General features: G+C 54.8%; 1 protein-coding gene across 1 annotated transcript; it reads left to right on the top strand.

The window, feature by feature from the left end:
• Positions 1-9,505: 9,505 nt before the first annotated feature.
• Positions 9,506-10,873, top strand: LOC135405360 (zinc finger protein 239-like). The gene has a single exon (XM_064640047.1). The coding sequence runs from the start codon at positions 9,520-9,522 to the stop codon at positions 10,582-10,584; it is 1,065 nt and encodes a 354-aa protein (XP_064496117.1). The 5' UTR covers positions 9,506-9,519; the 3' UTR covers positions 10,585-10,873.
• The last annotated feature ends 1,255 nt before the right edge of the window (positions 10,874-12,128 follow it).

Genomic DNA, 12,128 nt, shown 5'->3' with positions numbered 1-12,128 from the left:
TGCCTATGGAATCCTGCACTGCCTATGGAATCCTGCACTGCCTATGGAATACTGCACTGCCTCTGCCTATGGAATCCTGCACTGCCTATGGAATCCTGCACTGCCTATGGAATCCTGCACTGCCTATGGAATACTGCACTGCCTATGGAATCCTGCACTGCCTATGGAATACTGCACTGCCTATGGAATCCTGCACTGCCTATGGAATCCTGCACTGCCTCTGCCTATGGAATACTGCACTGCCTATGGAATACTGCACTGCCTCTGCCTATGGCTTGGGCTTGTTCCCAGCAGCCAACATTGACCCTACGGACCTGTAGCTGCTGCTGTTGGTTCAATCCCTACAGGAGATGGTTCCTGCAGCCAGGGGATCTCAGCCAATGTTAGTTTAGGCAGCAACACCTCTGGGACTGGATGTTGGACCCCATCACAGGATCCCTGATCTAATCATGCAAACAAGTGGGAATCCTATCATACAACTTATATTTGCATCTGAAAGAATTTGTTCCTGCAAGTGGATCACTGAAGCCAAGAGGCCTCCTTAGAGGAATGAACAAACACAGCAAACTGATGTTAGGTCAGAATTAATTAGGAGAAAAGATCAAAGCTGGATATAGTAGATTTTTCCCTGTGAGACAGATTTGGTTTTCCATTTTGCTTAGAATTGCACTGAGAGTCACATCATAAAACTTTTTTTGAAAGATTTTCTTTATGTCAAATTTCAGTCCTTTGGATACATCAGTTGTTATTCTCTCTTCTCCTTCTCCTCCTTTTTCTCTCTCTCTTTTCTCTCTCTTCTTTCTCTCTTTTCTTTGTCTCTCTCTCTCTTCTTTTTCTCCTTTGCTTCTTTCCTTTTTTCCACCAGGATTCTTTTCCAGCTGGATTCTTTTTGTTCTATATCTTGTGTTTCTTTTTCATTTTTCTTCTCTTACATTTTCTTATGTCACTTCATGGGAATTTAAAAATGAAAAGAAAAATTAAAAGTAGTTTTCTAAAAAAAGCTCATTGTGAAAAAAATCACTATGTGAAAAAAATCACATTTAAAAATATTCCAAATTATCAAAGATTTGCATGATATCTGTCTAACTTCAGAATAATATAATCTCTGATTCTGATGAAGTGCATAAAGCACTTGAGTGAAGGGACAGGGTTTGAAGGTTTGAGCCACTTTGCACAGCTGAGGGAGCTTTGAAGTTCCTCTGCTTGCAATGAACTCTGTGTTCCTCCAGCAGAGTTCTGTCACCCTGTGACATTTTCATCACCTTTCCACATTAGGAAACAAAAAAAAAAGCTGAAGTGGGGGAAAATGAAGGTTCTTTTAAGATCTTGCTGAGGCTGAAATGTAGAGGGAATCAAATCACTGCTTTGTTCCCATCTTTAGCTGGGGACAAAACCAGAGATGATCTTTGTTAAACATGACAGCCATAAAAGTGCTTTTGCTTTATTGCTGGTTCCAGTTACAGTTAAAAATTACTCTGTGGGATTTTTCTCTGTAGTTTCGAAAAAAAAAAAATATCTGAAATTGAGTTTTAAAAATTTGAACTTTTATATGTGAATTCTTGAAACCCTTTGCTTAATTAAAATATTTTTCCTTCCTATAGCTTGTTTCCAACCAAACATCAGCTTGGCTACCATGTAAAAGGGGATATCCTTGTGCTGTAAGATGGGGAAAATCTAAATACCTGCAAACTTCTGAGACAATGAGACACAAAGGCCACTGAGAGTGAAGAGAGAAAAGGAGAGAGAAAGGGAAGATACAACAGTTTATTCTTTTCTGTAGTAATGACACCTGCCAAACATACCCTAATGTCTGAGATTTCTGATGTTGTTTGTTGGCTTTTTTACTGTCATCAGAGGAGTGAATATGACCTTTATGCAAAGTAAGCCAAGAGTACAAGTTTTTTTCAAACTAAAAATAACCTCTGAATTTTCAGCTTGTGTTAAAGAAACCTTTCTGCAGAGTTCTCTGCTGTCTTGCCATAGAATTGAAGTGAGGGAATAAAAAGGTACCCAAATACGTCAGTCATGCCAAAGCCAAGGAAATCAAGATTTGTCCTTCTACCTGCATTTTAGAGAAAAACTGTCACAACTGTCTCCCAAATAACTTGGATAGAAGACAAAAGGAAACTGGACTTGAGTTCATCATGTTCCTCTCAGGAGATGTCTTTCCTGACACCGTCCCTGCTCTTCTGCACTCCCAGGCAGCACTGGGACTTTGTTTTTCAGGGTGATTTGCTCCCTCCCAGCCCAGTCTGCAGCCACTTGGCATTTCTGTGTGATCAGAAGTTCTGCTCAGCTTTACTGAACGAGTGAGAAGCAGAACTGGCACACAAACCCTCAGTGGTCTGTGGTGTATTAATCAGTAAAATTCTCTCTGTTTTAAGCAGACAGTTTTGCTATTTATCACAGCAAATAAAGTAAGGAAGAATTAATAAAAATGGAGCAATGCTTGTAATTCTTCTGCATATCTCTAAAATATTTCTTTGTGTGACTTCTCTTTCATCACTTAATATTTGTGTCTCAGTTGTTTGCCTTTTCTGTGACTGTTTCAGAACGAGGGCTTTTCTGTTCTTGTCTTCCCAGCTCATAACTTTTATTCCTAGGATCAACTCTCTTCTCACATTTTTAAGAAAGCAGATTTTGATGATGTGGTAAGGATTACTGAGCACAGTAGGAGTGAAGTCTTGCCAGAGATCTCATTACTACTTCCTTACATTTACATCCTACATTTATAGCACTGTGTTGGCTTTTAAATTTATTCCTAAAGTTGTCTAGACTTTAGAGAAAAAAAAGAAAGAAAAAACAAGAAAAAATGAGAAAAAAAAAACAAACCAAAAGAAAGAACAAAGAAAAAAGAGAAAAAAAGAAAAAAGAGAAAGGAAAAAGGGGACTAAATAAAGAAGAAAGAAAGAAAAAGGAGAAAATAAAAGAAGATAGAAAAACTAAAAACCAAACTCGTCCTATCGAGTCCCGCCGCAAGGACTCCAACTCCCACAATGCCCCGCGCGGGACGGGGGCGGGACGGGGCCGTGGCCGCGCGCTGATTGGCTGCGGCGCAGGTCAGTCCAGGCGGTGCGCGCGCGGAGCGAGCGCCATTTTGTCCGCGTGGCCGCGATGGCGGAGGAGGCGGCGGGGCGGCCTCTGCCCTGAACTGTGAGAGCTGGCGGGGGGGCGGCGGGAGCGGGGCTCTGGGGATCCCCTCGGGGGCTGCGGGGAGCGCGGCTGTGGGTGGAAAGGCTGGAGGGCTCGGGAGGGTTTAGCGGAGAAGTTCCGGAGTTCCCGGGGACGTTTTGAGCGGTCCCGGAGGGGGTTCGGTGTCCTGAGGGGACTCAGGGGGGAGGCTGAAGGTCTCTGAAGGGGTTTGGGGGTCTCTGACGGGGTTTTGGTTTCTGAGGAGATTTGGGGTGTCCCAGGTGGGCTTTGGGGGTCTCTGAAGAGGCTGGGGGGTCGTGGGGGTTTTGCTGGGGGGTCGTGGGGGTTTTGCTGGGGGGTCGTGAACCTTTTAGGCACTTTTGGGGTCTCTGGGGGTTTTAAGGGGTCTCAGACGGTTTTGAGGGTCCTTGAGGGGGATTGGGGGCTCCCTGAATGGGCTTGGGGGGGTCCCAAGTGGGTTTTGCGGGTCACTGGGAGGGTCTAGGGGGTCGTGAGGGGGTGATGAGGTCTCTGAGGGGATTTGAGGGGACCTCGAGGAGGTTTCAATGGATCGAGTGGGGGATTTCAGGGGTTTTGAGGGGATTTTGTGGGGTCCCCTGAAGCTCAGCAATGGGGTTTAGGGGTTCCCCCAGCCCCAAGGGGAGGGGTCCTAGGGATGCCCCCTAAAATCCAGGGGAGGGAGATGTACCATATCTGGGTAAGGGGATCCCAGTGCCCCCAGTATATCCCAATGAGCTCTCAGTGACCCTCAGTATGGCCCAGTAACCTCCCAGTGTCCCCCCGTGTGTCCTGGTAATCCCCCAGTAACTCCCCAGTTCTCTGCCAGTGCCCCACAATGTGCCCCAGTTCCCTCCCAGTCCCTCCCAGTGCCCCCTGGTTCCCCCCAGTGTGTCCCAGTATCCCCCAGTAATCCCCCAGTGCCCCCCAAAGCCCCTCAACTGTCCCCAGTGTGTCCCCAGATGCCCTTGGCCTTTCTGTGAGCAGGGGGGGGGGCGTTTTTGGTCAGAGGGTCCAGGGGGGGCTCCTGGGGTGAGATGGAGGGTTGGGGACAGTGGGGAGGGCTTTGGGGACAGTGGAATTGGGGGTGTCAAGGGGGGAACTGGGGACACTGAAAGGGTCTTGGGGACACGAGGGGGGTCTCAGGACTCACCTGCTCTTGGTGCAGGCCCTCCTCTCCCCCTCTAGGCCTCATTAACTCCCCCTAAAGGTCCCTCAACCCCCCCTTTTTTTCCTTTAATCCCCTTCCCCCCAGATACTTTTGACCCCCCAATGCCCCCAAGACCCTTTTAACTCCCCCAAATTCACCCAAAGCCCCCTAAAACCTCCCAAATCCCCATCCAACCCCCCCACAGATCCCCCCAAATCTCCCGCAGCCCCTCCCTCAAATCCCTCCCAACCCCCCCAAAGAGGGATCACCCGGCACCCTGGGACAGGAACACAGTGGGCTGTACTGGGGGCACTGGGCTGTACTGGGAGGGCACTGGGGGGGCTCAGGTGTCCCAGGATAGATCCGGGAAGCAGTGAGGAGGTACTGGTCTGTCCTGGTCTGTCCTGGTTTGTACTCCAAATCTCCAAAGCCCCTCCCCAGCTCCTCCAGGACCCTCCTGCACCCCAAAGCCCCCCAGGCCCCCCCAGGCCCCTGACTTGGTCCTGCTGCCCCTTGAGCATCTGCAGCTGCTGCAGAACCAGGCATTTCATCAGCAAATGTGCAGCTGACCCCAAGCTGGGGGTGTGTTGATGTGCTGGAAGGCAGGAGGGCTCTGCAGAGGGACCTGGCCAAGCTGGATCCATGGGCTGATTGCAAGGGATGAGGGTCAAGCAGGCCAAGGGCCGGGTCCTGCCCTTTGGCCACAAGAAGCCCCGTCAGCCCCCCGGGCTGGGGCCAGAGTGTCTGGAGAGCAGGCAGGCAGAAAGGGAGCTGGGAGTGGGGATGGGCAGGAAGCTGAACAGGAGGCAGAGTGTGGCCAGGTGGCCAAGAGGGCCAGTGGATGGTGGCCTGGCTGAGGAAGAGTGTGGCAGCAGGAGCAGGGAAGTGATTGTTGGGCTGGACTGAGCGCTGGTGAGGCCACCCCTGGAGTGCTGTGTCCAGCTCTGGGCCCCTGAGTTGAGGAAGGCCCTGGAGGGGCTGGAGCAGGAGCAGAGAAGAGCAGCGAGGCTGGGGAAGGGAGTGGAGCACAAGTGGTGTGAGGAGAGGCTGAGGGAGCTGGGGGTGTTGAGGCTGGAGAAGAGGAGGCTCAGGGGAGACCTCCTGACTCTCTGCAAGTCCCTGCCAGGAGGGTGTAGCCAGGTGGGGGTGGGGCTGTTCTGCCAGGAAGCAGCAGTAGGACAAGAGGGCTGGGTCTGCAGCTGTGCCAGGGGAGATTTAGGTTGGATATTGGGAAGCAATTTTTTGCTGAGAGAGTAATGAGGCCTTGGAATGGGCTGGGCAGGGAGGGGGTGGAGTCCCCGTCCCTGGAGGTGTTGAAGGTGAGAGTGGATGTGGCCTCAGTGCCATGGTCTGGGAAGCACGGCGGGGTTGGATCCAGGGTTGGACTTGATGATCTCAGAGGTCTTTTCCAACGTGGCTGATTCTGTGATTCTCTGATTCCCATTCCTGTGGCAGCACATGCTTGAGGCTCCATCCCCAGGGGGATAGAGATGTCTGTCCATATCTATCTGCAAGGTTAGTCTGTAAATGTGTGGTGTTAGAAAAGCAGGCTGAGTTCTGGGCTGGTTGTAAAAGGAGAAAGAAGCCCCCAGCCCAGTGCAAGCAGGCAGCCCTCAGCTTGCACCTGATGTCCCCTCCCTGCAGGTTCCTGTCCTTGAGCCCAGGCCCTGAGGTGAGGCTGAGAAGTGGCGCGGAGGTGAGCCCAGAGCTGTCCCTGAGGTGAGGCTGAGAATAAGTGCAAGGCAGAGGTGCTGCTGAGGAAGGAGAGCCCCGTGGTGGGGAAGGCACAAAGCTGTGAGTGCCCATCCCCGAGCAGGTGCTGTGTCCATCCCCTGTGTGCCAGGTGAGCTGGGGCTTTGCTGCAGAGCTGCGGGCGCTGATTTGAGCGGCTGCAAGTGCTGAGATGGTGGGCACCCAGGAACACCAACTGTGCCTGGCCACGGAGCCTGCAAGGAGGAGCAGAGACAGCCCTGGCAGTGTGGGGGGCCAGGTTGTCCCTGTGCCTTCCCCTGCAGGCCCTGGATGTCCCTGCTGGGCCCTGTCCATCCCCATCAGGTCCCTGCCCGTCCCCCCGGGCTGAGCTCCCCCCAGGAAGTGCCGTGGAGCTGAAGCTGCTGCCATCCCCCCCTGCAGCCGCTGCCCCAGGCAAGGGAGCAGCAAAGGCAGGGCCAGGAGCAGAGGCAGCAGCAGGGGAGCCCTGGGGGGGCCGGGAAGGTCTTGTGTGGGTCAGGAAAGAGGCTCTGGGCACGAGGCCGGGGCTGTGCTGAGCAGGCCCAGCCCTCACATCCCCCCAGCCAACGCTGGCTGCCCGGGGGGCTTGGGAGGGACCCCCAGCCCGTGTGCCCCACACTGAGCTGGCAGAGAGAGAGCCAAGGGACAGGGATGTGGGCAGGGCCCCGGGTGAGGGACAGGCAGGGCCATTGCAGGGCCACGGTGAGGGCACAGCCTGTGGCAGCAGAGCTGCCCAGGGCCGGGGGCAGCCAGGGGTGTTGGGACCAGCCAGTGCTGGGGCCGAGCAGAGCACGAGGCCTCTTGCAGAGCCCTGGAGCAGCCTCCCACTTGCCAGCCCCGCCCTGGTGGGGTGACACTGTCCCCTCCCTGCAGGACACTCCCCCAGAAATCTTTGGGGGGACCTTTTGTGTCTATTGCTGGTTGCTGATTCCTGCTGGGGACCTGAGGGCCCCTCTGCAATCCCATCCATGGAGCAAAATCTGCTCTCCAGAGCTTGACTCACTGCAGACTTTGCAGGGAAATCTGTGCTGGCAGCTGTATCCTGAGCCCCAGGGCAGTTTGTATCTCCGAGTGCTGGTCCATCCTGGGGACCCAAGGGATCCTCTGCCATTCCATCCATGCAGCCGGAGTCACCCTCCTGCCCTTGACTCCCTGCAGAGGAACAAGTGCCATCTCTCTGTTTGGGAGAAGCCAGATGCTGCCCCTGGGCCATCAGAAGTGGTGCTGAAGCCTCTTTCAGCCCAGCCCTGGGTGCAGTTTTCTCATCCCCTCAGCGAGTGCCCGCTGCCCCAGCCAGCACTGACCAACCAGGGCGTTTGGCACACTTGGATTGGTGGTTTGGAGAAGGAGTCCCAGGCTGACAGGGGGCCAGATAATCTCCAGTAAGAACTCTGGTGAGGTACCTGCACTGGCAGGGGACCAGGGGATCGCTGCTCCATGGAACCAGCTGGAGCTCTGGGTGAACCTGAGTTGAAGGGCCTGTGACCTGTGGATGAGTCCAGCATGGAGCAGAGACCCCCCTGCAGCCCAGGAGGAGCCCACACCGGACCAGGGGATACCCAAAGGAGGCTGAGAGCCCATGGGAAGCCCCTGCAGAGCCGAGGGAGCAAAGCCCAGGTTTCCAGGGCTGCCCCCCACCCCAGTTTGTTGGGTTTAAGTGCAAACTGCAGCAGGGCCGTCCCTTGGCAGCAGCCGGTGCCGTGACACAGGCTGGGAGATGTGCCAGCCCAGGAGGGACTGAGGGCAGGGGGTTCGTAGGGACCATCCAGGGCCCCTCGCTGCCCACTGATGGAGAAGAGAAGACAATGCCAGGAGGAAGGAACTGGCTGGCCCAGAGGCACAGGAGGGAAGTCAGGCACTCTGAGCCATACCTGGGGAAAGGAATTGCAGCAGGGGGAGATCGGCACCACCAACTCCTTGAGCACCTCCTCAGAAGGGCCCCCAGACTGCAGTGGAGGAAAGAACTGCAGCTGTGACTGATGGGCACAGGGAGGAGGGAGACAGCCAGCGTAGAGGGCTGGGAGCGGGAAGGGATAAGCTGAGAAGGTGACGGGATAAAGAACTTGTGTCGAGGTTTCTCAGTCAATTGGAGTGATTTTGTGGCACTGCTCGGCTCCGCGGGGCTGGGGAGGTGGCAGCGGGACACCCTAACCCACAGCCCCCCAAGGACCCCCAAAAACATTCAGAGCCCACCCAGGACCCCACCCAACCCCTTTTCTGGGGGACTTCTCTGGGCACTGGTGGTGCTGGGAGCCCCCCCGGCTGCGGGCGAGGAGCTCTTGGGTGAGCGGGGGGTGGGAAGGGGGAGGTCAGTGAGAAAAGGGGGGTCAGAGGGAATAAAGGGGTGGTGGGACCCCAGACTGAGTGGGAGGGGAGTGGGACCCCCAAGAGTGGAGGGGGGAGGGGCTCTGAGGTTTGGGGGATAATGGAAAATGGATGGAGAGGTCAGAAGAGTGGGGAAAGGGGAGGGTGGGACCCCCAAACTGAGCATGAGGGGGCTGGGGAGTGGGGGGATGATGTGGAAGGGGTGGGAGAGGGGGCAAAAAGTGGGGGTCGGGACCCCAAAAGTGATCCTGGGTGGGCTTAGGATTGAGGGGACCATGAAAAGTGGAAGGAACGGGGAAAAGGGTGGAAAAAGGGGGGGTGGTCTGGCAGGTCCGACAACTCCACAGGGGTCTTTGGGCACAGGGGGGTTGGCAAAGGGAGGTGGCCCCCCTGAGCTCCCAACGTACTGTGGAGTGCTGGGGGCTGCTGGATCCAATGTTCTCAGGGCACAGACATTTCTTTGGGCCAAAGAGCCCTAAAACACTTGGCACAGACCACACTTTACCACCAGCTGTTCTCCAACTACTCTGCTGGTTCAGAGCAGCACAGTAGGACAGTGGTGACCCCTGGGATCCCCGGGACAACAAAGTGGAAACCCTGGAGAGGGGGAATGTCTGGGAACGTGGCACCCTGAAGGCGAGAGTCAGAGGAGAAGGGACCCTTGGGACCCCCAACACTCCCAGCATCCCTAAATGGGACCCCCAGCATCCCAGACAGGGGAGACCCTCTGAACCCCAGAGGGGAGAGACCAGAGAGGGAACTTCTGGGAGAGATGTTTTGGGCTAATTTTTGTATTTTGGAGTATTTTTTAACTCAATCTCAACTTTTTGCACTTTGAGTGGGCTGGGGTCTTCTTACTCTTTCTGAGGGGATTTTGCCTGATTCTCAGTAGTTTCAGTTTTTCTGGGCTGAATCTCAGTGTTTTGGAGGTTTTTATGGACAGAGGATGCCCGGTGAGTTCTAGAGATGGACTTGGGCAGGAGGAACCCCCAAGCCAACGTGCTCAGCCCTTGTTTTCCCCCCCATCAGGATTTCTCCTTCCCAAAGCTTGGGCAGATGAAGGAGGCTGCGAGGAAGAGGAAGATGCCTTGGGCCCCCCAGGCAGGTGAGGAGGCAGTCAGTGTCCCTTTGGGCGGGTGTTGTGCTGGCTCTGTCAGCCGAGCATGGCCCCGGCTGCAGGACAACCCCGCTGGCGCCGCCGTCCTGCCGGGGCCGGAGTTGGGGGGATGTCCTTGGCCTTCCCTGTGGGCCGGAGGCAAATCCCCTCCCTGTCCTTCTTGCTTCCTGCCCCAGGCCCCGAGCTGAGGACGGAGAGCCCGGAGGACAAATCCCCCCGGCAGAGCCTGGTGGGAGAGGCCTTTTTGAAGGGCTCCCCGGCGCAGGAAGGCAGCGGGGAGGAAAAGGGCCGGAGATCCCCCCGCAGGAGGGGCTCCAAAGCCAGCCCAGGGTGCTCTGAGGAGGAAAGAGCCAGCCTGTGCCGGGAAGGCGGCCGGAGCTTGAGGGGGAGCTCTGAGCTGGTGGTCCCTGAGCAGCCTCCCAGCAGGGAGAAGCCCTTCAGGTGCTTGGAGTGTGGTAAGAGCTTCAGGAAGAGCACCAACCTCCTCGAGCACCAGCACATCCACACCGGGGAACGGCCCTACACGTGTGGGGAATGTGGGAAGAGCTTCAAGTGCAGCTCCAACCTACGCAAGCACTGTCGTATCCACCTGCGCATCCACACCAGAGAGCAGCCCTACACGTGTGGGGACTGTGGGAAGAGCTTTAGGACGAGCTCCAGCCTCCTCGTCCACCAACGCATCCACACTGGGGAACGCCCATACAAGTGCTTGGAATGTGGGAAGGGGTTTAGGACCAGCTCACATCTCCTCCTGCACCAGCGGACGCACACGGATGAGATGCCCTTCCGCTGCACCGACTGTGGGAAGGGCTTCAGGCAGAACTCCCACCTTGTCATCCACCGGCGCATTCACACCGGGGAGAGGCCCCACAAGTGCTTGGAATGTGGGAAGAGGTTTAGGACCAGTGCACATCTCGTCCTGCACCAGCGGACACACACAGATGAGAGGCCCTTCCGCTGCACCGACTGCGGGAAGAACTTCAGCCAGAGCTCCTCCCTTGTCACCCACCGGCGCCTCCACACCGGGGAGAGGCCCTACAAGTGTGGGGAGTGTGGGAAGAGCTTTGCCCAGAGCTCTACCTTGACCAAACACCAACAGACCCACCGGTAAGAGAAGCGCCTCGAGTGCCCCGACTGCAGGAAGAGCTTCGACTGCTGCTGCTGCTGCAACTCCATCAGCCATTGAAGGACCCCGTTGGGTGATCCACAGGAACCCACGTTGGATACAGACCTGGTGACCCTTGTTCCAGGTGATCCATGCTGGGCACACACCTGGTGACCCCTGTGTCCAGCCCCTGTCCCGACCCCTCTGACAGTGAGGGTGACCCAGGGTCTCGTTAACTGATCCCTTGGGGAAGATTACAGTTAGTTTATCTATCTCTCTATCTCTCTATCTATCTATATGTAGGGTTCAGTTTAGATCAGTTTTGTTTTCCTGTAGAGTAGGTTTGGGGCAGTTTTGGCTCCTGTCTATAGTGATCTAAAAGCATAAAAATAACACTTCCTCTCTCTGGCTCCAAGCCCAACCTGTCCCCTCCAGGGGTGGATGTTCTCCCCCCTTCCCCGGGTGGTTCCTTTGCCCCTGGGCAGCAAAGCCCCCGCTGCTTCTGCAATGGGAGAGTGTTGGTGCCATGGACCATTAACATTCCAGTCTCTCCCAACTCTGCACCCCAAAAGTCGAGCGGGATCAATGTGTCCCCTCAAAGTGGCTCAATCCCGTAGCAGTTCATATTCCAGGCAGAATGCCGAAGGGCATCCTGGGACTCAGAGTCCTTCTGTCTCTGTCGCACGTGCGCAGTGAAGTGCTCGGATGGGAGTGCTTGAGGAGGTCCCATGTCACCGTTTGAAGTGTCTGTATAAGCTTGTGTTGATCTTAATAAAGCTCATTGGGTTACTGCACCCCCGTGTCGACTGGGTTCGTGCAAGACAAATGCTCTAAATGGCCGCCCCGATCGGGACATTCAACAGGCATCGGTAACCAGAGGCCAAAGGCCTTGGGACATCTTGCCATGGCATCTGTCCTGATGGAATTCCAAGGAAAAAGGAAGAGCTCTTCGACAAATCGTGTGCATCAGTCACCTCTGCAGAAACAGGACAAAAAGGGAAAGAGGACAAAAAAGGAGAAAAGAAGAAAAATCCGGCTTCAGCAAACAAGAGGTGACCTATTAGGATGGGAGGGATGTATTCCCACCCACGAGGGGAGGTGTTCCCCAGAAATTAAAGAAGAAGCTGAAGCTGTCAGCCAATTCTTAAAAACGCTGGACAAAGACGTAGCAGAAAATAAACCGTTGGTGCTCTTAAATTGGATCATCACAAATGAACCGGCACTTCCATCAACTGGAACCCATCAGATACGATCTTGGCGAGGAATTGGAAACGGACTCATCAAAAAAGCGAGTTCTGGAGGCGTTGGAGGCATTTAAAAACTGGGCTGCATGGAAGGAAATAACGATGGCCTTATATGCTCGCTACAGGGGAGCAAATCCAGCCGCAGCAATGGGCCCTGCTTCCCCTATCCCTCCTGCAGCCCCTGCTGTAAGGGGGGTACTTTTGAATTAGATGATCAATGGAGCATAGAGGCGTGAGAACGGGATCATATTAGGATGTGAAACCAGCTGAAGTATGGTACAATGTAACTTCATGGCACAAGCGAAT

This window comes from Pseudopipra pipra, chromosome W (genome assembly GCF_036250125.1).
Source record: "Pseudopipra pipra isolate bDixPip1 chromosome W, bDixPip1.hap1, whole genome shotgun sequence".
NCBI lineage: Eukaryota > Metazoa > Chordata > Aves > Passeriformes > Pipridae > Pseudopipra > Pseudopipra pipra.
Note: the sequence above shows the minus strand (reverse complement) of the source record. Positions and strands in the feature narration are given on the sequence as shown.